At 35.5% G+C, this 21,480-nt stretch overlaps 2 protein-coding genes across 5 annotated transcripts; both read left to right on the forward strand.

Moving 5' to 3' along the window:
- The first annotated feature begins 327 nt into the window (after positions 1-327).
- Positions 328-4,091, forward strand: LOC306868181 (dnaJ homolog subfamily B member 9-like). The gene is made up of 4 exons (XM_079414248.1): positions 328-393; positions 1,077-1,301; positions 1,665-2,138; positions 2,874-4,091. The coding sequence occupies exons 2-3, from the start codon at positions 1,085-1,087 to the stop codon at positions 2,087-2,089; spliced, it is 642 nt and encodes a 213-aa protein (XP_079270374.1). The 5' UTR covers positions 328-393; positions 1,077-1,084; the 3' UTR covers positions 2,090-2,138; positions 2,874-4,091.
- Positions 4,092-4,657: 566 nt separating this feature from the next.
- Positions 4,658-21,375, forward strand: LOC306868180 (dynamin-1-like protein). 4 transcript variants are annotated; one of them, XM_079414246.1, is made up of 20 exons: positions 4,676-4,894; positions 6,486-6,630; positions 7,002-7,037; positions 7,581-7,627; positions 9,994-10,065; positions 10,675-10,761; positions 10,850-11,012; positions 11,145-11,265; positions 14,397-14,528; positions 14,621-14,827; positions 15,072-15,192; positions 15,467-15,622; positions 16,749-16,838; positions 16,914-17,006; positions 17,110-17,163; positions 17,372-17,443; positions 17,849-17,998; positions 18,160-18,269; positions 18,344-18,503; positions 20,670-21,375. In XM_079414246.1, exons 1-20 carry the CDS (start codon positions 4,793-4,795, stop codon positions 20,724-20,726), a joined length of 2,175 nt encoding a protein of 724 aa, XP_079270372.1. In that variant the 5' UTR covers positions 4,676-4,792; the 3' UTR covers positions 20,727-21,375. The 4 variants fall into 4 exon arrangements, with proteins under 4 accessions (XP_079270370.1, XP_079270373.1, XP_079270371.1 ...); XM_079414244.1 differs by lacking the exon at positions 17,372-17,443 and having other exon boundaries at positions 4,658-4,894; XM_079414247.1 differs by lacking the exon at positions 7,002-7,037 and having other exon boundaries at positions 4,658-4,894.
- Positions 21,376-21,480: the final 105 nt, after the last annotated feature.

The following is a 21,480-nucleotide window of genomic DNA, read 5'->3' on the forward strand; positions in this document are numbered from 1 at the left end:
ATAAGGTACTGTCTATATTTTTACCATTGTGTGTATGCATAATTTTGGGGGTCGATATGGAGGTTTATGCCTTTTAATATCTTAAAATGACAGATATTTAAACTATTTATGGTGGCCATAACGAAAAACGACAGGTTTGTCTTGACCCTGTGCAAATAATATCAGAAATTAGAGTTTAGTTTGGAATGCTTTGATTAGCTATATGACATCTACCGCTAAACAGATTAGACTCTGCGTAAATACAACGCAACAGTGAGTTTCCTGGTGTCTGGGTCATGTGCAGATCACGTGGTACAGAGCTGGACCAATAGAATTGCGAGTCGTGTTGTACGGCCCAAATATTAAAAACGCCAGTGTAAGTTTGGGCCATTTTTAACGGTGCTGTCAGCGAGAGTGAGTATAAGCGTTAAAATTTGCGTCCTATTAACATTTATTTAAATTAATGTGGCATGTTTTAATAATGCGAATATGTCTAAAGACTGTTGTTGATAATGCAATAGAGTTAGATGAAAATCAGGCATCATGTTAGCAAGCAGGCTAATCGAGTTCATCAGCCTTATGAAAGTTGGATTCGAAAGGCGTATTGCCGGGTTTTTTTTAATAATGTCTCATTCTTAATAAATGAAAAAATATAAAGAAAATGCATTATATTGTCAAAGAAATCGCAAACGTACAGAATATTGTACATACATTGGCAAACGCAATACACTAAACAATATCATAAAAATAACAATTATGTTCTATTTAATGCAATGCTAATAAATAACTAAAAAAAGTGTTATATAAAACATTTTTTAATTTGTAATTTTTATATTTTTATTTTATTATAATGTTGTTTAAAACAGTAAAGGGGGCGTGGTGCATCATGCATTTTGCATTTGTTTATTTTTTTCTGATATATATATATATATATATATATATATATATATATATATATATATATATATACATTCTTTCTAATATATATTCCAATAATTATTATTAAGAGGTGTAGATCGTATCTATGTATTAGTTTAGTGTTTCGACAAGCTTAACTCACAAAATCCTGCTCTCTCTTCCATCTGCTTATCAAACAGCCAGAAGCATGGCCACGGCACAGTCAACACTGATGTTCGCAGTGTGCGTTTTGTTGATAACAGAACTCATACTGGCCAGAAAGGACTACTATGACATCCTCGGTGTGCCAAAAGATGCTTCCGAACGACAGATCAAAAAAGCTTTTCACAAGCTTGCCATGAAATATCACCCCGACAAGAACAAGAGCCCCGATGCGGAATCCAAATTTCGAGAGATTGCAGAAGGTGGGTCATATACTCTACATGTCAAAAGTTTGTACTAATTAAAAATTGTTCATGTTTTTGTAAGTAGTCACTTATGTTCTCCATGGCAGCATTTATTTGATAAAAAGCTAATATTATTACAACGTAAAATAATTATTTTCTGTTTTATTTGTTTTTTTTTTCTTGACTTTTCAATATCATTACTCCAGTCTTCAGTCACATTATTCTTCTAATATAGAGAACAGCTATTTAAAATGGAAAAGTTACTTTATTTTTGTTCAAATAAATGCAGCCTAAAAAAATTATCCAAATTTTGTTGTTTAAATAAAAAAATTCCTCAAATCGTTTACTCTGTTATGCACACATTTTTAACTCGTTCTGCAGCATACGAAACACTATCAGATGAGAAAAGAAGACGGGAGTATGACCAATCAGGATACAACACATTCAGTAATGAAGACATGAACGGAGGAGAAGGGCAGCGTTTTCATCATTCCTTTGATTTTAACTTCAACGACATGTTCAGAGACTTTGACACCTTTAACCAAAACAAGCACGCTCGTCCAAAACGGCACTTTGATGAGCACTTCAGGGCCCACCAGCAAGCTCACAACCGCCATAAGAGACACTTCCAGGGTACTTTTGGTACCGGAGTCTTTGAGGACATGTTTGAAGACATGGAGAAGATGTTTACGTTTGAACGACACATAAAAAGGACAGAGGGAACAGCCAAACAGCATTGCAGAACTGTGACCCAGCGAAGAGGAAACATGGTCACCACGTACACCGATTGCACCTCATCCTCCTGAACAACAGAGTGGACCATCACACTTTTATTTCATGCCTGATTTAGATGGAGTTATTAATTTGCTGCTGTGATTAAGTGGGGTTTGATTTTACATGTGACTGATCTGTTATTTATGATGACAATGGGTGCGTTTGGAGTTTTTATTGGTTTGATTGAGATTTATAATTGACACTATGTTGGATAGTGGCCTTTTAAAGTAATAGTACTCCCCAAAATGAAAATTAGCTGAAAATGTACTCGCCTTCAGTCCATCTAAGATGTAGATGAGTTTCTTTCTTCATAGGTTTGGAGAAATTTAACATTACGTCATTGGCTCACCAATGGATCCTCTGCAGTGAATGGGTGCCGTCAGAATGAGAATCCAAACAGCTGATAAAAATATCACAATCCACACAACTCCAGTCCATCAATTACTGTCTTGTAAAGTGAAAAGAAACAAATCCATCATTAAGGCGTTTTACCAAAATATGAGTAAATAATCCATAATAACGCTTCATCCAGAGAAAAAGCACATGCCCTGTTGTCCACTCACATCAAAATCCAACATCATTTTTGTTTAGAACTTTATTGGACTGTTTTCTCTTGTAAACAGAGCTTGATCTGTGCATATTTCTCTCCTGATGCAGACAAGGTGACCTTTTCATTGGAGAAAGCAATATTATAAACAGAGGACTCCTATTTTAGCTGGAACTAACAGTTTGAAGTTAAAAACATCTTATTGATGGATTTGTTTCTTAGAAACATGCAGCTTTTCACTTCACAAGACATTAATTCTTGGACTGGAGTTGTGTTGTGGGTTATTGTGATGTATTTATCAGCTTTTCAACTTTCATTCTGACGCCACCCATTCATTGCAGATATATGTATTTTCGGCACGTTTTCATTTTTGAGTGAACCATTCCTTTATTAGCCTGAGAGTCTAGTTTTAGGCGTTTGATCGGTTTATTTTCATCCCTGCAGCACTAAATTAAAAACTAAAATTGTTATTAATTTGTTAATAACAAACTACATTTGATGACTCTCTAATATTAGTGTGCATTTATGTTTAAATTGCACTTTCTTGATCATATGAAGTAAATCGTTATGCACACAAAAAATGTTTTCATTGTTAGCTACTAAAATCCCCTACTATACTGAAAGAACAAATGTGCTGAAATCCCGAATCATAATTTGATTAAAGCATCAGGCAGATCATTTAGATCTTCCATTATCTTCTCTTCTTACCCAAGGTAGTATATTTTGTGTTGGTGCTGAACACTCATGGTATCTTCATCTTCATGAACCGGTCTCTTATTTTTACATGAGGCTAAACAAATGTGTGCTTCATTGCTGTGAATAATTTAGTTCATTATATTGAAGTAGTTTCTTTCAAACGCACAACTTGTTAGATAGAGAGGTGCCTTTCCCACTCTTTGTGGTAGACTGAGTTTAATGTAATCAGATTGGAGCACTTTTATGACCTTATGTGTATTATAGTTTGCATGGCTGAGATAAAGTAGGGCTCAATTTTTGTCATGGACATCGGTCACCCGGTTGGGTTTGTAAACTGCTTTTGTTTTAGGAAAGTACAACAAGTCTGACATTGTTCTCTTAGCCAAAGTGTATTTTGGCTGAACATTTTGTATGTTTGTAACAAAACATAAGAGTTGAGATTGTTTTTATATGGCAGTGTTACCCCTATAACAAAAAAGGCAAGGGGAATGTACCAACTTAGCATTTGCCTAACAATGTTTTGTTCTTTTTGTAAATATGATGTATAACCCAGCTGTGTTCCTGTGTGACTTCACCTGTGACCTGTTTTGTTGAATAATCCTGTGTGCAATATTTAAAGGCAGCTCTCATGTTGTTTTAACTGTTACGCGCTGACATAGTTGTTATGAAACGAGTTTCGGTAGACTCATCTGGCACTTTCTTCATTGTAATCCTATGGATGAAAAATAAATCTGAAATAGGCAATTTGAACCCAGATGTATGTATACTTGGGTTAACAATAAATCGTGTTGAAAACCATGTGTTTGATGGACTTTTTCTTTAGAATTTTCACATAAAACAAATATTTATTGATATGGGAGCATTTTTAGTACCCTCAGTTAACTAGAATTGACAACATTTTGATTGTAAAATACACATGTAGATACTGAAATGGAATATATCATATAGAATATATCATATTTATTATTCAATTATTATTGTTATTGAGGAAGTTTGAAATAATTATATTGAAATATATTTTTATTTAAATGACAAATGACTTAAAGTTAGTAAAATCATTTATCTTGGGATGCATATATGTAAAAAAAAGTATAGTTGTTCAGATAACCATATTAATAACACCACGTGTCTATGTGCCATAATTTATGTAATATTGCCACTTTAACGATGTTTAGCTCTACCTCACCCAAAACACGTTTTCCTAAAGCTCCAAAATATTATTGTTGCACCCCCATATTTACGGTTGCCTTGGCGCATTTACTCAGAACAATGCTTGGAAATGTAGTTTATTACCAGAAAATTCAAAAGTGTGGGTCTACAGCTGTTGTCTCGTCTAAAACTACAAGTCCCATAATGCACCGGGCTTAGTTTTTCCGCGGCCGGGTTGGTTCATGTTGCCGCTGTGAGGGACATTGGATGACTTTGTGCTGTGTTTAGCCGGGGTATTCGCCTTAGCTCATTCATTTTGACAGGTGAAGAGATCGTCAACGCGATGGAGGCTCTTATTCCTGTCATTAACAAACTACAGGATGTTTTTAACACAGTCGGGGCGGATATTATCCAGCTGCCTCAGATTGCAGTGGTGGGAACGCAGGTAACGTTAATGTTTTAGTTGCGGTTTTCATTCAGACTGAAACAGGTCTCAAACCTAGTGAGGTACCTACCTAGAAAGCATTTTTGGGCACCAAAGTTTGGAATGGTATCTAAATTTCGAGCGCGCCTGTCAAGCCCCCTAGCTAGGGAGTTCAGTTTTGAAACACAACCTAGTATTAGCTAAATTTATTTATTTATTGTTGCGACATTTTTATATAACGTTACATTTGGCAAGGTCAACAACAAATAAACGAATGTCGCATTAAATGTACCGAAAATTAAGACAATACAATCAAAATCTGCAGCGAGCTTTCAAATAATGTTATCAGCGCTGTCCAGCTAACTAGCGTGCTAACGCATGTCCTCGTTTGTTTCCTCATTCCTATTTCAATAATGGACTTCACAGGCATATTATGTGAAAATTCCTACTTTTAGGAATGGTTATGTTTTAACAGTATCAGCAATATCACAAAGTGAGTTTTAGGGTTGTGTTGATCTCAGTACAGTAGCTAACACATAAAGAGATGCGCCATGGTCGGTCTGAACTTGACAGTCCTGCCAGCATGTTTGCACTGGACAGCTGCAGGACTCACTGTACATGAAGGACAAAATGGGTAGCTTGTGGATCTTTTCCATCCTGACATTACACAAGATATCTAAATCATTTCGTTATGGAAGTATTGCATACTGGATAGTGTTGTAATATAGACCTTTAATGGAAGTAAACCAGAGGCTGACTGACGAAGAGGAGGAGTTTCCTACTGTCTGCGCCACACACTTAATGTGTAATAAGTTTAAAGAGTCTTAAAGCAGGGACTTTCACTGACCGCTTAAGAGGATATAGCTGTCTGGGTGCCCAAGAAAGTGTCTTAACCCTGACATATAAAATAAAAAATAAAGAAAGTTTGCATGTGTTTCATTTTTTGTATAATATCAGGCTTTTATGGCTCATATAGTAACATGGAATATGAAGCTCACATTTGAGGAGGGAAAAAAACCCTTCAATTTTATCCAGAAGCCCATACTGAGCAAATATGCAATTTATTTGATGCTGATCTTATTATTTATATAGCTAAAAAAATAGTGATAGCTTGCAAACAGATTATTTGAAACGGTATAAAAGACTATTAAAATGCATAACAATATCAGTTGTCACTCGTTATCTCCCAATAATATGTTTTAAGTAAGATGATATTTAAATGCTTGGTTTAATAATTAAAGCTGTAGTTTTTATTGTGGGGCAAAACATAATGCAATGCAATACAATGATGATTAAGGGATGAAAAGATACATGTTTATCAAGTTTTCTCAAACATTACAATTGCACTAAAAGGCTTTTTGCTTTCTGAAAAATATAGACTATCAGTCAGATGGCAGAAGGGATGTAGTAGTTTGTGTATAACAGGTTTTTCGACAATTTTGGTCATTTAGAGGCTTTAGAAATTCAAGTTCAAGGTACTGGTTTGATCAACAAAGTGAACTTTTAGTTACTTCAAACAAGTTTTTTTCTTAACTAGGCCTAAATGTTCAGAAATCCAGATATATTTAGTCAGTACTGGCTTGTTTGTTTTTGTGGTTTATCTCAATCACAGAGCAGCGGGAAGAGTTCAGTGCTGGAGAGTTTAGTTGGCAAAGACCTCCTGCCCCGCGGGACAGGCATCGTCACCCGCAGACCTCTCATCCTCCAGCTGGTGCACATAGACCCTGAGGACAGAAGAAAGACCAGCGACGAAAACGGTATCTGCTTTTTTTTCTATTTGTATTTCAGAAAGCATGAATTAATGACCGGCGGTTTGGATTTAGGAAGTTTCTTGGTGCTGCTTTGTTTCTAATTTGGTTGCTCAATCAATGGCGATGCAGTGGTTTCAGGTACTAAGTCAAAAGAGATAGGAAAAGGTAGTGATCAGAATCTGTGTGCTTATTCCTGTGTGCTGTTTGTTAAATAAAATATGTGAACTTTCAAAAAACAAAGAATCTGGTTCATAAGAATCCATAGATGAAGCTTTTAGCATGGGTGTCTCTGCATTTGTGTGGTTTTGGCTACTCTAGAGTCCTATAAAGACGGCATTGCTGCAGGCTAACCCTCTGTCATCTCTCTTTAAACACAGACCCCAATGTGTGGAAAAATGGGCGCCTTTACAAAGGTCTCTTTTTCCTTGTTCCTTGCCCTTTTGCTTGTGTTGAGCAGCTTTGTGTTTTTCCTCATCCTGCTCCCATTATTTGATTATAAGCTTTGGTTACGCTGCCAATGCAATGGCTTAGCTTAAACAACCCCAGACTGAAGAATTTAGCATACAATCCAGTTTCAGTTTCAGATTTGAAGTGGTAAGTATGAACGATTTGAGCCTCTAAATGTCTGTTAACTTATTAATAACTCTCTAACAGTCATCAATTGATATTTGAATGTCAACATGTAGTGAAGATTCAAAGTCTTTATTAGGACAGTGTGTGTTAGAATAAGCTAGATTTGCTGTGCTACCCACAGTGCACTGCGCTTGGCCTTTGTTTTGTAGCAGTTCTTGTTTAATTTGCTGTACTGGTGCTTTTGAAAAATGTTGTCGTGGAACAAAAGCATATCCTACTTAGCAGAGTAAACTCTCAGAAGAAAGTGAAAGTTTATATAGGTTATGTGACCCAGTATTCTATTGTGTCTTTGATAATGTCATTGTCTATGTTGTTTCCCACAGGAGTGGATGGAGAAGAGTGGGGGAAATTTCTACACACCAAAAACAAGGTATGGAAAGCACAAAGCAGTCAGACAAAGAATTCTCAGTCAGATTCATAACAAACATGTGTGACCCTTTGGATATTTTTAGGTGTCCATTGTGAGCAATTTTATTAATTGCATGGATTATTTATATACAGTGCCCTCCAAAGGTATTGGAGCAGTAAAGACATAATTGCTCTGCTGGCTGTGGAGTCAAGAAATTTACAAATATGATTAAAAGATGAATATGAGACGACAACTACAGAATGTCACATTTTATTATTGGGTGATTCAACACATAGATGTTTTACCAGCTAAGAAGTTCAGCACTTTTAGAGTTTCATCCCTCTATCTGATGTGAGCACAAGTATTGGAGCAGTTGCCTCACAGGTCTTTCTAAGTGATCAGCTGTGTCCTGTTGCATTAATTCTTCAGATATTAAAACCAGGGAATGTGTCGTATCAGTTATATCCATTACTTCTGCATTCTGAATCTATCATTCGATGATGACACACACAAACCAGGATGAAGACGAGGGAGCTGACTTTGAGAGAAAAGTAAGCAATATGGATGCTAAAAGAAAAGAGGAAGTCAGTTAGAGCTCTAGCAAAAACAAAGGGCATGGAGAAATCAAGAGTTTGGAAACAACGACCTGATCGGCTGAGAAAACAACAGTAGTTAATGACAGACAAATCATAAAAGCTGTGAAAATGAACCCTAAAAGACATGTCTGTAAAATCACCAACAACTTCCAGAAAGCTGGGGTGATGCTCTGACAATCTACTGTCCTCAGGAGACTTTGACACAGAATTACAGATGCTACACAGCAAGATGCAAACCTCTGACCAGCACCAAAAATAGAAAGGCAAGATTAGAGTTTGCAAAAAAGCACAAAGGTGAGGCAGAAGAGTTTTGGAACTGTGTTTATGGACCGATGAGACAAAGATGAACCTTTATCTAAGTGATGGGAAGCAAAAATGTGGAGAAAAAAAGGGAACTGCAATGATCCCAAGCATACAGCCTCATCTGTAAAGCATGGTGGAGGTGGTGTCATGGCATGGGCATGCATGGCTGTCTCTGGAACAGGCCCTCTCAACTTTACTGATGACTTAATGTATGATGACAGAAACAGAATGAATTTGGAAGGGTACAAAACCATCTTGCCTACCAATATTCAAGAAAATGCCACCAGATTCATTGGGAAGTGCTTCATATTGCATCAGGACAATGACCCAAAACACCCTGCCAGTTCAGTCAAGGAATTTATAAGGGCAAAGAAATGGAAAGTCTTAGATTGCCCAAATCAATCTCCAGATTTAAATCTGATTGAACATGAATTTCACCAGCTGAAGAGGAGAGTAAAGGCAGAAACTCCCCAAAACAAGCAACAATTGTGATTGGCTGCATTAAAGGCTGGGAAAAGTATTTCAAAGAATGAGACCAAGAGTCTGGTGATGTCTATGGGTCACAGACTCACTGCTGTGATTGTGATCAAGGGATCTGCAACTAAATAATAGCTTTTAATCTTTTATATCTGCCTTATGTTCAACTGTCCCAATACTTATGCTCACATCAATGAGTGGGATGAACTCTAAAAGTGCTGTTCTTTTTATTTGGTAAAACATAATAATTTGGTAAAACATCAATAAACAAATTTTAAACTGATTACTGTACATATGTATATTTTAGATTAAAGTATCTAAGTAAAATCTAATCCTAACATGTATATAAGGCCACTTAGAGCTTTATACTGTATGTTTTGTATACAAATGGTTTCAGTTGTTACTACATCTCTCTCTCAACCTGTTTGTAAGGCCACCAAGATCATGTGGTTTGTGTACATGTGGGTTCCTATGTTTTTTGGTAACATATATTTTAATACAAAAGTTTTGATTAATTATCGTGAAAGTGGTTATATACAGATATCACAAACAAATTTGTGTAAACGCATAGTTCATGAATGAGACCCAGTGTCTCAAGACATGTTTAAAATGGAATCATCCACCTCTTTAAATATGTCTTGCATCGTATTTGAGTAAATCCAGGTGAAAAAGAAGCTGTTACATCAAAGAGACACTTCACAGTATTGCTTTATTAAGCCATTCTGGCCATCAGATACATTTATGTGCTACAAACAGCAGTGCAGTGAGTTTTTTTGGTTTTATAGTTTGATGATGAGCAGATAAAGAAGAACAAGCCCTTTAATTCCTGTTGGTCCAAATGATCACAGGAGATATTCTCAGTGTGGTCTTGAGTACAGATACATGCTTTATGTTCACCTCATGTAACATTAATGCCATTCCTTGGTTTGTTTTTCTCTTTAATTTTATGGAAGTTTGAGTCTTTGTGAAGTGAGATATCATGATTGTTTATATTGAATCTCTGCCCTTTAGATCTACACAGTTTTTGATGAAATCAGGCAAGAAATTGAAAATGAAACTGAAAGAATTTCTGGAAATAACAAGGTAAGGAAGAGTCCTTAAATTAACTAAATCAGATGATGGTTTATTTTTTAAACCTGTATGTGTGCTACCGTTTAAATGTTTGGGGTCAGTAAGATTTTTTACTATGATGCATTAAATTGATCAAAATCAAATGTAAATATTTTATAGAGTTCTGTTTAAAATAAGTGCTGTTCCTTTCAACTTTTCGGAATCCAGAAAAAAATGTATTACAGTTTCTACAAAAATATTAAGCAGCACAACTGTTTTTAACATTGATAATACTGAGATGGTGCAACAAATCAGCATATTAGAATGTTTTCTGAAAGATAATGTGACACTGAAGACTGGAGGAATGATGCTGAAAATTCAGCCTTACCATTACGGGAATAATGGAAATTACATTTTTAAAATGAATTCAAATGCAAAATTATTTTAAATTGTAATAATATTTTACAATGTTAGTGTTTTTACTCTATTTTTGATCAAATAAATGCAGCCCTAATGAACATAAGAGACTTATTTCAAAAACATGAAAAAAATCTTAGCAACCCCAAACTTTTGAACTGTAGTGCAGTCTCTGTTGACATCTGCAGTTTAACAAATACAGAATGTTGTGTCATTGTTTAACAGGGGATCAGTGATGAGCCAATTCATCTGAAAATCTTCTCACCACGTATTGTCAATCTCACGCTGGTGGATCTGCCTGGCATCACAAAGGTGTTTTATTCAGTAGCTTAGCTTGGCCTGTTTGAATATTCCTTTTTGGATAATTTTTTGATGCTGACACTGATATATTCATGTTCAGGTCCCAGTGGGAGACCAGCCTAAAGATATCGAGCTGCAGATTCGCGAGCTGATCTTAAAATACATCAGTAATCCCAATTGCATCATTTTGGCTGTCACTGCAGCGAACACGGACATGGCCACCTCTGAAGCTCTGAAAGTGGCTCGTGAGGTGGATCCAGACGGTCAGCATTTTAACATTTATTTTGGTCGGCTTTTGCATTTTCTTGCACACAAAGTCTGTACCTTTCAGTTTGTGTGATGTGATGATTTTTTTAGTGATACAGCATTTAATTTTTTTACTTTTCTGCAATAAGGTCGCAGAACGCTGGCTGTAGTGACTAAACTAGATCTGATGGATGCTGGTACGGATGCAATGGATGTTCTCATGGGCAGAGTCATTCCTGTCAAACTAGGACTGATTGGAGTGGTCAACAGGTACAAAAGATAAATGTTTATTAAAATGGCTCTCAAACTTAATTATTTTATAATAGAACCATTATATATAACCATAAATTTGTGTGTGTGTGTATATATATATATATATATATATATATATATATTTATTAGTGGTGTCAAAATTAGCGCGTTAACGCATTAAAAATATTTAACGCAGGGGCGGGGCTAGGGTTGGCCACCCCATTCACAACTGCTGCCTCTGTCTCTTTTTTCTTGAAAAGGATTGCGTTTATTTAGATGCAGAACATCTTTATGACCACATCAAACAGGAGACGTTTCAGGCGATTAAAGCTGCCTTAAAACTGTGTATGCATGTGCGTCACATTTAAGAAGATGTCTCTGAAATGGTTTTAAAAACTGTCCTGAGGCACCGCAGCACTGTCTCCCTCATCTTAAACACCCGATTCAACTCGTCCGCTCATTAGTAGAGACTTTAAGACCTGAAGTGGGTCAGAAAAGGTAAAGAGATTTGTAAGAAAATAAGATGCGTGTCAGATCCGCGTCACGTTCAGCAGCAGAAGCTTTTAAAGCAATAGCAGGCAAATAAGCTAATAACCAGCTGCTGTGATGTCTATCAATCCAAGAACAAAAGAAAAAAAGAGGAAATCAATAACTTTTATAGCTTTAAGGAGTTCATATTTAATTTAGTGTTTGGTAAGTATTCATTTTCTGTATATTTCTGCTGAAGGGCACAAGTAGCTAAATATGTCATTTATTATAATGGGTTCATGTGAAGATTGTTTTAAGTTCACTTAAATTAGAAGTTAAGTCTAATAAATGTTAAAATTGATAGCTCTCAATTATATTGTAATGCTGAATGGTTACAGTCAATAGTTAAATATTCAGGGGAAAAAAAATTGATATCAGTGATGCTGGCCTTCAATCATAAAAAAGATACCATTAAAGAAATATAAAAAATATACTGTCTTTATGTTGTTTGTACATTGTACATTTGAAGATTGAATGTGAAATTATTGCAATATAAAAGTGTATTTAAAAACTTGAATGTTTGGTAGGATTAATTTTAGAAAAATGTGCGAAAAAATAAATAAATTAATTAATCGATTGACAGCACTAATATATATATATATATATATATATATATATATATATATATATATATATATATATATATATATATATATATATATATATATATATATATATATATATATATATATATATATATATATATATATATATATATATATAAAACTGTAGTATATTTAATTATTTAAATTATAAAATGTAAAGGATTAGCCCTTATTTTAATTTAGCTTTTAGGGAATCTATTCTCAAGATTCGATATTGATATTTACATGATTAATCGATATTAATCAAAACGTCCAACTTATACCTTGTTAACGATACCTCATTAATTCAATTAAAACAATTCAGTTTTATTCCCGTGGCCACGATAATAACACAGAATTGATTAGGTAAATTTTGAGCATAGGTAACGAGATCTTTGGCAAATAGTTTAAGTCTTGAAAATCACGTAGCACCAGACAAAAATTTCTTAATAATTTCAAAGTTTATTTGCTACTCTACACACTACTAAGCTACAATAACACAAAACATAATACGTAACACACAAACACACACATTGCAGTGAATTGTTTTGATCTGAAGAGAGTTTAAGGTTCTAATGCTCGTTTTCAAGAATGCTCTAACTTCAACCGAGGGAGTCACAAGCAAGGAACTTTACTATCTTTACACTTAAAGATGAATGCAACCAGTTTCCAGCAGCATTATGAAGAATTGTTTGATAGTACTTGCTTTAAGTTGAGTTTCTGTTCCTTTCCTGGTCGAGGGAACCCCGGGTGCGGATTGGCTGCTGAAATCGCTGTTGCGTGATGTCACTGGGGATGCCCTCTTGCGATTGGTTGGTTTCTCTGTGACGTGATGACGCTCTTAGGAAGTCTGTTTCAGTTCTTACGGCTTCAGATGTTAAAGTTTTTTTAGAAGTTTGACTAAGTCTTGATAGTTGTTCAATGCTCGGCCAGATGTTAATGCTGGAAGCGCTTAACAGCGCGATCAGAGCAGGAGCCGAAGTTTCAAACAAAAAGAGCTCTCACCAAAGTTGGGTGTCTGTCTTTTAACTGGCTGATGTGAGTCTGCCCCTTTTGCTGTTTTATCCAATCACAAAGCAGGAGCCGAAGTTTCAAACAAAAAGAGCTCTCACCAAAGTTGGGTGTCTGTCTTTTAACTGGCTGATGTGAGTCTGCCCCTTTTGCTGTTTTATCCAATCACAAGTGTTTCTGTAGGGCGGAGAAAAATTAGACATCAAAAGATTACAACAATACCATAGATTCCAATAACACAGCAAGCTTAATTTCATTTCGTACAACCTGAATATATATTGTATAAATTGCTTTTGAGTATATTGCTTTAATAGCAGGAACAATTATAATTTGTCCTTTTTGAAATACTTAAGCAAAAGACTTGAGTCTCTTTGTCTGTTAATAAGGAGAGAGGGCGTGTTTCCTTTGGAATGTGAGGAGGAGAGAGGAAAGTTGTCCGGGGGTCATGAGTGTCCCGTTGGCCATGTGTCTGTGAGACTTCAACGTCCAGTCTCATCATAAAAACGTCTCTCCTGGTTGATACAATCATTGAATTACATGTTAAGCAGTCAGGAGGTCGTGTCCAGATCAAGAGGTCTTTGTCCTGTTTCTGGCTGGATTATGTTTAAGTGATAAGAAAGCCACAGTAAAGTCCTGTTCTGGAATACGTCCAGATTTTTCCACACATATATCCTTCGTTTTAGGGGTCTCATGAGATGTTAAGGAGAGCAGAGCAGGATGCTTGGGCACGGTGCTGGTCGTTAATCATTAATTTTACGGCCACAGATAGTGAAAAGAGCAACTTCCTCCGGAATGTGCTGTCCTGTTAATAGGTGTGTGTGTGTTCTTGTTTTCACAAAGTTCTACAATAATTACATTAAAATATTGATATATTAACAAAAAACTAAAAATATGTGTGTGTGTGTATATATATATATATATATATATATATATATATATATATATATATATATATATATATATGTACATACACACACACAAAAAATAAATATTCTTAAAAAAAAAAGACTAAATGTCTTTATACAGGAGTCAGCTGGACATCAATAATAAGAAAAGTGTGACAGACTCCATCCGTGATGAGCATGCCTTCCTGCAGAAGAAATACCCCTCTCTCGCCAACAGAAATGGAACCAAGTATCTCGCCAGAACATTAAATAGGTGAGAGTTTAAGCTTGAAACATTTAATTTCATTAATTTTACTGAGCATATCTGCTTTTTGAAGTATTAAAATCCTATTTTTTTTCCACTAGGTTATTGATGCATCACATTAGGGACTGTCTACCAGAGCTGAAGACACGTATCAACGATTTAGCAGCTCAGTATCAGTCCCTGCTCAGCAGCTACGGTGAGCCGGTGGAGGACACGAGTGCCACCCTGCTGCAGCTCATCACAAAGTTTGCCACTGAGTACTGCAACACTATTGAAGGAACGGCCAAATACATTGAGACCACTGAACTGTTAGTTCCCCTTTTATTTGATCAAAAATACATTTATAACAGTATTATTATGAAATATTATTACAATTTAAAATAACTGTTTTCTATTTTAATATATTTCAAAATATAATTATGATCAGTTGATCAATTTAATGCATCGTTGCTGAAAAAAGTATTGATTTCTTTCAAATAAAATAAAAAATCTTGCTGACCCCAAACTAGGTGGTGTTAGTGCTAACCATAGTTGTTTGTTCTAATGTTTTAGGTGTGGTGGGGCAAGAATTTGTTATATTTTTCATGAGACGTTTGGTAGGACACTGGAGTCGGTCAATCCTCTTGGAGGATTAACAACCATAGATGTCCTCACAGCTATTAGGAACGCTACGGTAGGTTTTGCAGTGAATATTTGACTCCTGCATCCTTTTTATAATTTGAATTTAGTCCCGACTATACTTGTATGGATATAACATAGAGACTGCAGACAGCTGTGCTCTGCATTGAGCTGTCATGTGCTGCAGGTTTCTATTTTAGCAAAACTCCTTTGAGAAACCTTTCATTATTAGAGTGATTTAAAGAGGCTCTTGTGTAACACTGTAGAGCTAGATAGTGTGAGGCATGTATTTCTGTAGTTTGTAATGTAGATGTTGTGTGTTACTTCAGGGTCCCCGTCCTGCTCTGTTCGTGCCTGAGGTGTCGTTTGAGCTGCTGGTGAAGAGGCAGGTGAAGCGTCTGGAGGAGCCCAGTCTGCGCTGTGTGGAGCTGGTGCATGAAGAGATGCAGAGGATCATTCAGCACTGCAGCAACTACAGCACTCAGGTAGACTGATCAATTGTTGGTCTGTATATACATGTTGTTCTTTGCCTGTTACATCATGTCTCATTTTTTTCCCCCACAAAAAAACTATTTTTCCACTGTTATACAGTGCATCAGTTAAGGCCTGTTCAGACTAAGAACAATAACTGAAGCTTTAATAAACAGGGATAGCAAAGTCCACACCATAAATAAAACGATAATGACACCAAGGAACAATGTCATTGGAATCACTTTCAGTGTTGTTTTTCCAACTAATGAACAATAAAACCATTGATTAAACAGTCCTCTGACTCTAAAGAGCTTAAGCATTTAAAGCAGAAAACAATATAACTGTAGTGCTTAGCATAAACAGAATGTTGGTGTGGATGCTAATAAAGTTAGGGTTATAGGTGTGAATGGGCCTTTAGTGATGGCCAAGGCAATATTTGCTCATATTGAGATTAACGCTAGCACTTGACATTAAACATGGAACACACAACACTATTATACATTATTTATTCACCACACATACTTATTTTTTCATTTCAAATTTGCACATATCAGACCCAATTGTCTATATTATATATTGTGTTTTTGCTATATTGTACATGGCCTATTTGTATATTATTCTGCTGTCTTTCTGTTGCACTGTGGAGCTTCTGTCACTATAACAAATTCCTCGTGTGTGTAAACATGCCTGGCCAATAAAGCTCATTCTGATTCTGATTCATTCTGATTCTGAATAACTGTTTGTTTGGCCGATTAAAAAACAAAATTTAGTTTTTTAGAATATAGTTTTTGTTTTATCTTTTTTTATTTTTTGTGACTTTCCATTAGTTATACTAATAAATATTATTTTTTATATTATTCTGTATTATTAGTTTCACCAGTGTTGATTGATTTGTGTGTGTATTTTAAGTGTTATTATTATTTTATAATTATTATGTTTAATTATAAATATTTTAGTAACTATACTAAGTTGATTATGAAGCTAAAGATGACCAAATTAAATGTTTATTGAACACAATTTTCTTGAACCTTCTCTTATCCAATATTTTCTTCATCCAACAGTCAAATATAATTGCTGGTACTTAAATGATTAGATGGTTTTATCAGCATTATTTGAATATTTTGTGATTTTCTTTCCTAGGAGTTGCTTAGGTTTCCAAAGCTCCACGATGCCATAGTAGAAGTGGTCACTTCTCTTCTCAGGAAGAGGCTACCAGTCACCAATGAGATGGTTTGTTTTGTTTTTTCTCATGCTTTTTATGTGCAAGTGTATCTTCTCTAAATGAGTGTTTATGCTCCGCTCCAGGTTCACAATCTTGTTGCGATTGAGTTGGCTTATATCAACACCAAACACCCAGACTTTGCAGATGCCTGTGGGCTCATGAACAACAACATTGAGGTTTACAGATATTTTAATGATGATTTAATTTAGATTTATGACTGAAATGCATTGATTAGAACATATTTCAGTGTGAAATTTATTCTTGTTGTCTATGTAACAGGAGCAGAGGCGTAACCGAATGAGAGAGCTTCCCTCAGCGGTGCCCCGTGATAAGGTATGATGTTAAATCATTAGGGAGTATAGGCCTATTGTATATTTTTCACACGAAAACGTGACGGGCTGCTATTTGCAATGTTCTTTTGTTCTCTTTTCCTCTCTAGAAATGAGTTTGTTTCATAAACCAAAGTCTCCAGAATTAGTTTAAAACCTGATGCCTTCCTCTCTAGCTGACTAGTCTCTTCTCTTCCTGTCTCTCTTTGTAGTCCTTAAAAGGTCCTGGTGGGCAGTCAATGTTGCCCACCGAGCAGCCGACTGCTGAGGGCGATGGCCCTAAGGTGTGTGGGGCCCCCTGTGTGTAGAGGCAAAGCATGGAGTTGATTTTCAACCCACTCAAACTGCTCCCCCTGACTGCATGGTCACCAGCCTCTAAACTGACAGCAGATTACGCTTTTGCTGTTCAGTTTTGATTTTACTCATCAGGATCTGCTCAAACCTTGTGGGTTTGCTGAGCTGATGTAAAGGTTGATTTTAAAGATCCTGGACAAGTCCTGCTGTTTTTTGCAGTTGTATCTTTTCAGTTTAAGGCCAAAATTGGTGTTTTATGTGTGAACCGTTGTGTGCAAACTTTAAGTTTGAAGCCCAAAAACAATATGTAAAACACCAATGGACTGCATGGGAAGGTGCATGAATTACTAGTGGGTGTTCAGTCCTGTGGTGGTGTTCTTGTTTGTGTGTGTCAGATGGCTGGAGGAGCTCAGGGGGAGCAGGAAGGAGGAACGGGGACCTGGAGAGGCATGTTGAAGAAAGGAGACGAAGGCCAGGGCGAAGACAAGAATAAACCACAGAGCTCCAGCCCTCAGAAAAGACACGCAGTGAACCTACTTGATGTGGTGAGTCTATAAAACACAAATACATCTGATTATGCCACAGAAATGACTTAAAACGAGTAAACAAACAATGAGAGCACAAAAAGCATTTGTGCTCTGTTTGAGAGGGATTTGCTAACACAGTCACAATGAATTAGTGTTGATTTGTTCTGATCTTTGGCCAGCCTGTGCCAGTCACCCGGAAACTGTCTGCTCGTGAACAGAGGGACTGCGAGGTCATCGAGAAGCTCATCAAGTCGTATTTCCTCATTGTCCGTAAAAACATCCAGGACAGGTAGATGTCACTTGAATTAGTTTCTGGTTTCATGTTTTAAGCAGGTTGCTCATTCTGTTGCTCTGTCTCTGCAGTGTACCAAAGGCTGTGATGCACTTCCTGGTCAACCACGTGAAGGACAGCTTACAGAGCGAGTTAGTGGGGCAGCTGTATAAACCCGCCCTGCTGGACGACCTCCTCACTGAGTCAGAGGACATGGCCCAGCGCCGCAATGAGGCCGCAGATATGCTGAAGGTAACGACAGCAATAATAATCGGTATAATTAGTAATAATGTATATTAAAGTAAAAATGTTTGTAATTCTATTAATTTGCAATAGTAAATATTTATTAATCTAACATGTTTAATGTAGTCGTTACATTAATTTTAATACTACTAGTAATTTACTATTAAACAATATTAATGATTATTAAAATAATTATTAACATGTATAATTAGTAATAATAATGCATATTAAAGTAAAAGGTGTTGTAATGGAGAGTAGCCTTTACAATAACATTTAATTAATTATTATTATTTAATAATTAGTAATAATAATTAATATTTTATAATTAGTAATAATAATGCATCATTTAAGATTAAATAATTTTAATATAGTTAATTTGTATTAATATAAATGTGTAGTAATGCAGAGTAGCCTTTACATTACCATAATATTAATTGTTAATAATATTGTTTATTATTTAAGTGTATAAATAAAATTATTAATATTAATGCATATTAATGTGAAAAATATTTATAATTAGGGGTGTAAGAAAATATCGATACAAGTGAGTATCGCGATATTTTGTTTGGTGATACTGTATCGATTCTCCAAAACGGAATATCGATATTTAAATTTTTTTTAAAAATCATACAAGATTCATGGCAGTTGTTTGGTTTTGAGTTCATATCCCGACCGCTAGTCTTCATCTCTGAACTTAAACAGTGACAGGAAACACGAGCATCAGGGCACTCCACTAATGTTAGCGTTAATATAGTTCGCTGCCAGTAATGGAGGATGAAAGAATTGTTCCAGTTCTCGTTTCGGTGTACAAAGCTGAAGTGTGGTGCCATTTGGGCTTTTGTGGTAATTTCCGCCCCGGGACCGCGGCGCGAGCACAACCTCGGTTCTGCCGCTTGCCGCGTCCCGTGTTGAAGAGCCTTTGCGCGGCGGGCGGTAGAGTCGCTGTGCAGCTGCAGCTTTCTCTCGTAATTCGGGGGAGTTTGGTGCTGTTGGGGCAGTGCTCGCGTCGCGGTCTCGGCGGTTCCACGCGGAACATAAACACAAACTGAAAAACCTGTGAAATCCAAGTTGAGAATGTTTAACATCTGTATTTATTTGATTGTTTTGTTTTCTTTAGGAATCCTGCAAGCACTTTATTTTTCATTGATATTAAGCAGATGATATTTTTTGTTCAGATCAAATCTTATGACATTGTATGTCACAATTGTAAACTTAAACTGTGAAACTATAAAGTAGAGTCTATAAATATATATTTTTATCTTTTTATAAAATACATTTTATACATACATTTAACTAAAGACTCATGCAAGCACTTGAATATTTCCCTCCTTTACTCGTACTGCACAAAAAGTGGTTCAGTAATGTTGAATGTTATAGGGACTGATTATTGCAAATGCAGATCCCAGTGTGTTCTGGTTAAACTATTTTTATTTATTTATTTTTTGCTTACAGTATCGCAATGTATCGTATCGCAACCCCTGTATCGTGATGTGTATCGTATCGCCAGATTCTTGCCAATACACAGCCCTATTAATAATGCAGAGTAGTCTTTACATTAATTATTTAATAATGCTAATGCAGAGTAGTCTTTACATTAATTATTTAATAATGCTACAAATAATGCATCATTATTTAAGACTAAACAACAGTATTAAATAAACATTTAATTATATATATAATAAGTCATTTATGTTAAAATAAAATTATTAATGCAGAGTAGCCTTTAATAGTAATTGTATTTTACAATACTGCTACTACTTATTACTATATAATGTATATTAGTAATATACATATTAATGTCAAATGTAAAGTAATGCAGAGTTGCCTTTACATTAATAGAAATAATGATTATAAATGATTTAATAATTATATTATAGTAATAATGCATAGTGATAATAATGTATATTCATGAAAAAATGGTTAGTAATGCAGAGTATCCTTTTCATTAATATTATTTGTTGATCATGAATATTACTTTATTATTATTATCATTAACTATATAATAATAAATAATGGCATAAATGTTGTTATTATTATGATTCATTAAAACAATATTAATGTAGAGGCTAATTTAAATATTTTTTATAGTTTTATATTATTTTAAATTATTGTATTGTGTTTTATCATATTATACGATAAGAAATGTTCTAAAACTTGTATCCTCTCTACTCCTAGGCCTTGCAGAAAGCCAGTCATGTGATTGCCGAGATCCGAGAAACGCACCTGTGGTGAAGCCCTGCTGATGTACAGCCCCTTTCCCCTTCACTCGAACCCTGCAGTCTGCGTCAGCCTCGTCTCTCTTCTGTCTGGATTTCACAGACAGCCAACTTGAAAAATGCACTGGTGTCAGTTAGTGTGTATTGACTATAATTTTAAGTACTTAACAAACTCTTCTTGAACCACACTGAAGGCAGCACATATCACGTCACACCTGCACACCGTCCCATTCAGTGATCTCTCTCATGTATGTAAGCTACCATACGCTGCAGATAATGTGTGGCCTGTTAAAGGACGCTGTGTCCCGAATCTAGCCTAAATTAAAGGTAGTGAGTCAAACAAATCAAAGGGTTTGTCATTATGTTGTGGCTTCATTTGCGACTTTTGGTATGATTGGATATTTGCGAAGGTGCACTCAGTAATATTTTTATGTATTTCTGTTCGATATAGTGGTCAACCACAGACGTTTTTTTTGTTGTTTTTCTTTCAAAGAATTTATTGGTGGCCCCTATATAAGGGTAACATGCTCAATATAAACAAAACCACTTTTATTAGACTGTTGATAGTGAGTCCACATGATTTGAAACACAAGCAGCACTCATCTCTTTTGTGTGAATGTATACAACTTTTTTTTAATAAAACCAAAATTACTAGGTGCACTTTTAATTTCACAGTGTTATTTAATTTTTCCATTATTGGTCATATAAAATTAATGGTGAGAGAAACTTTTGATTAATGTAGTTTAATTCAGTGTTGGTGTTTATATCTG

The sequence above is a fragment of the Barbus barbus genome (assembly GCF_936440315.1).
Source record: "Barbus barbus genome assembly, chromosome: 50".
In the NCBI taxonomy this organism is placed as follows: domain Eukaryota; kingdom Metazoa; phylum Chordata; class Actinopteri; order Cypriniformes; family Cyprinidae; genus Barbus; species Barbus barbus.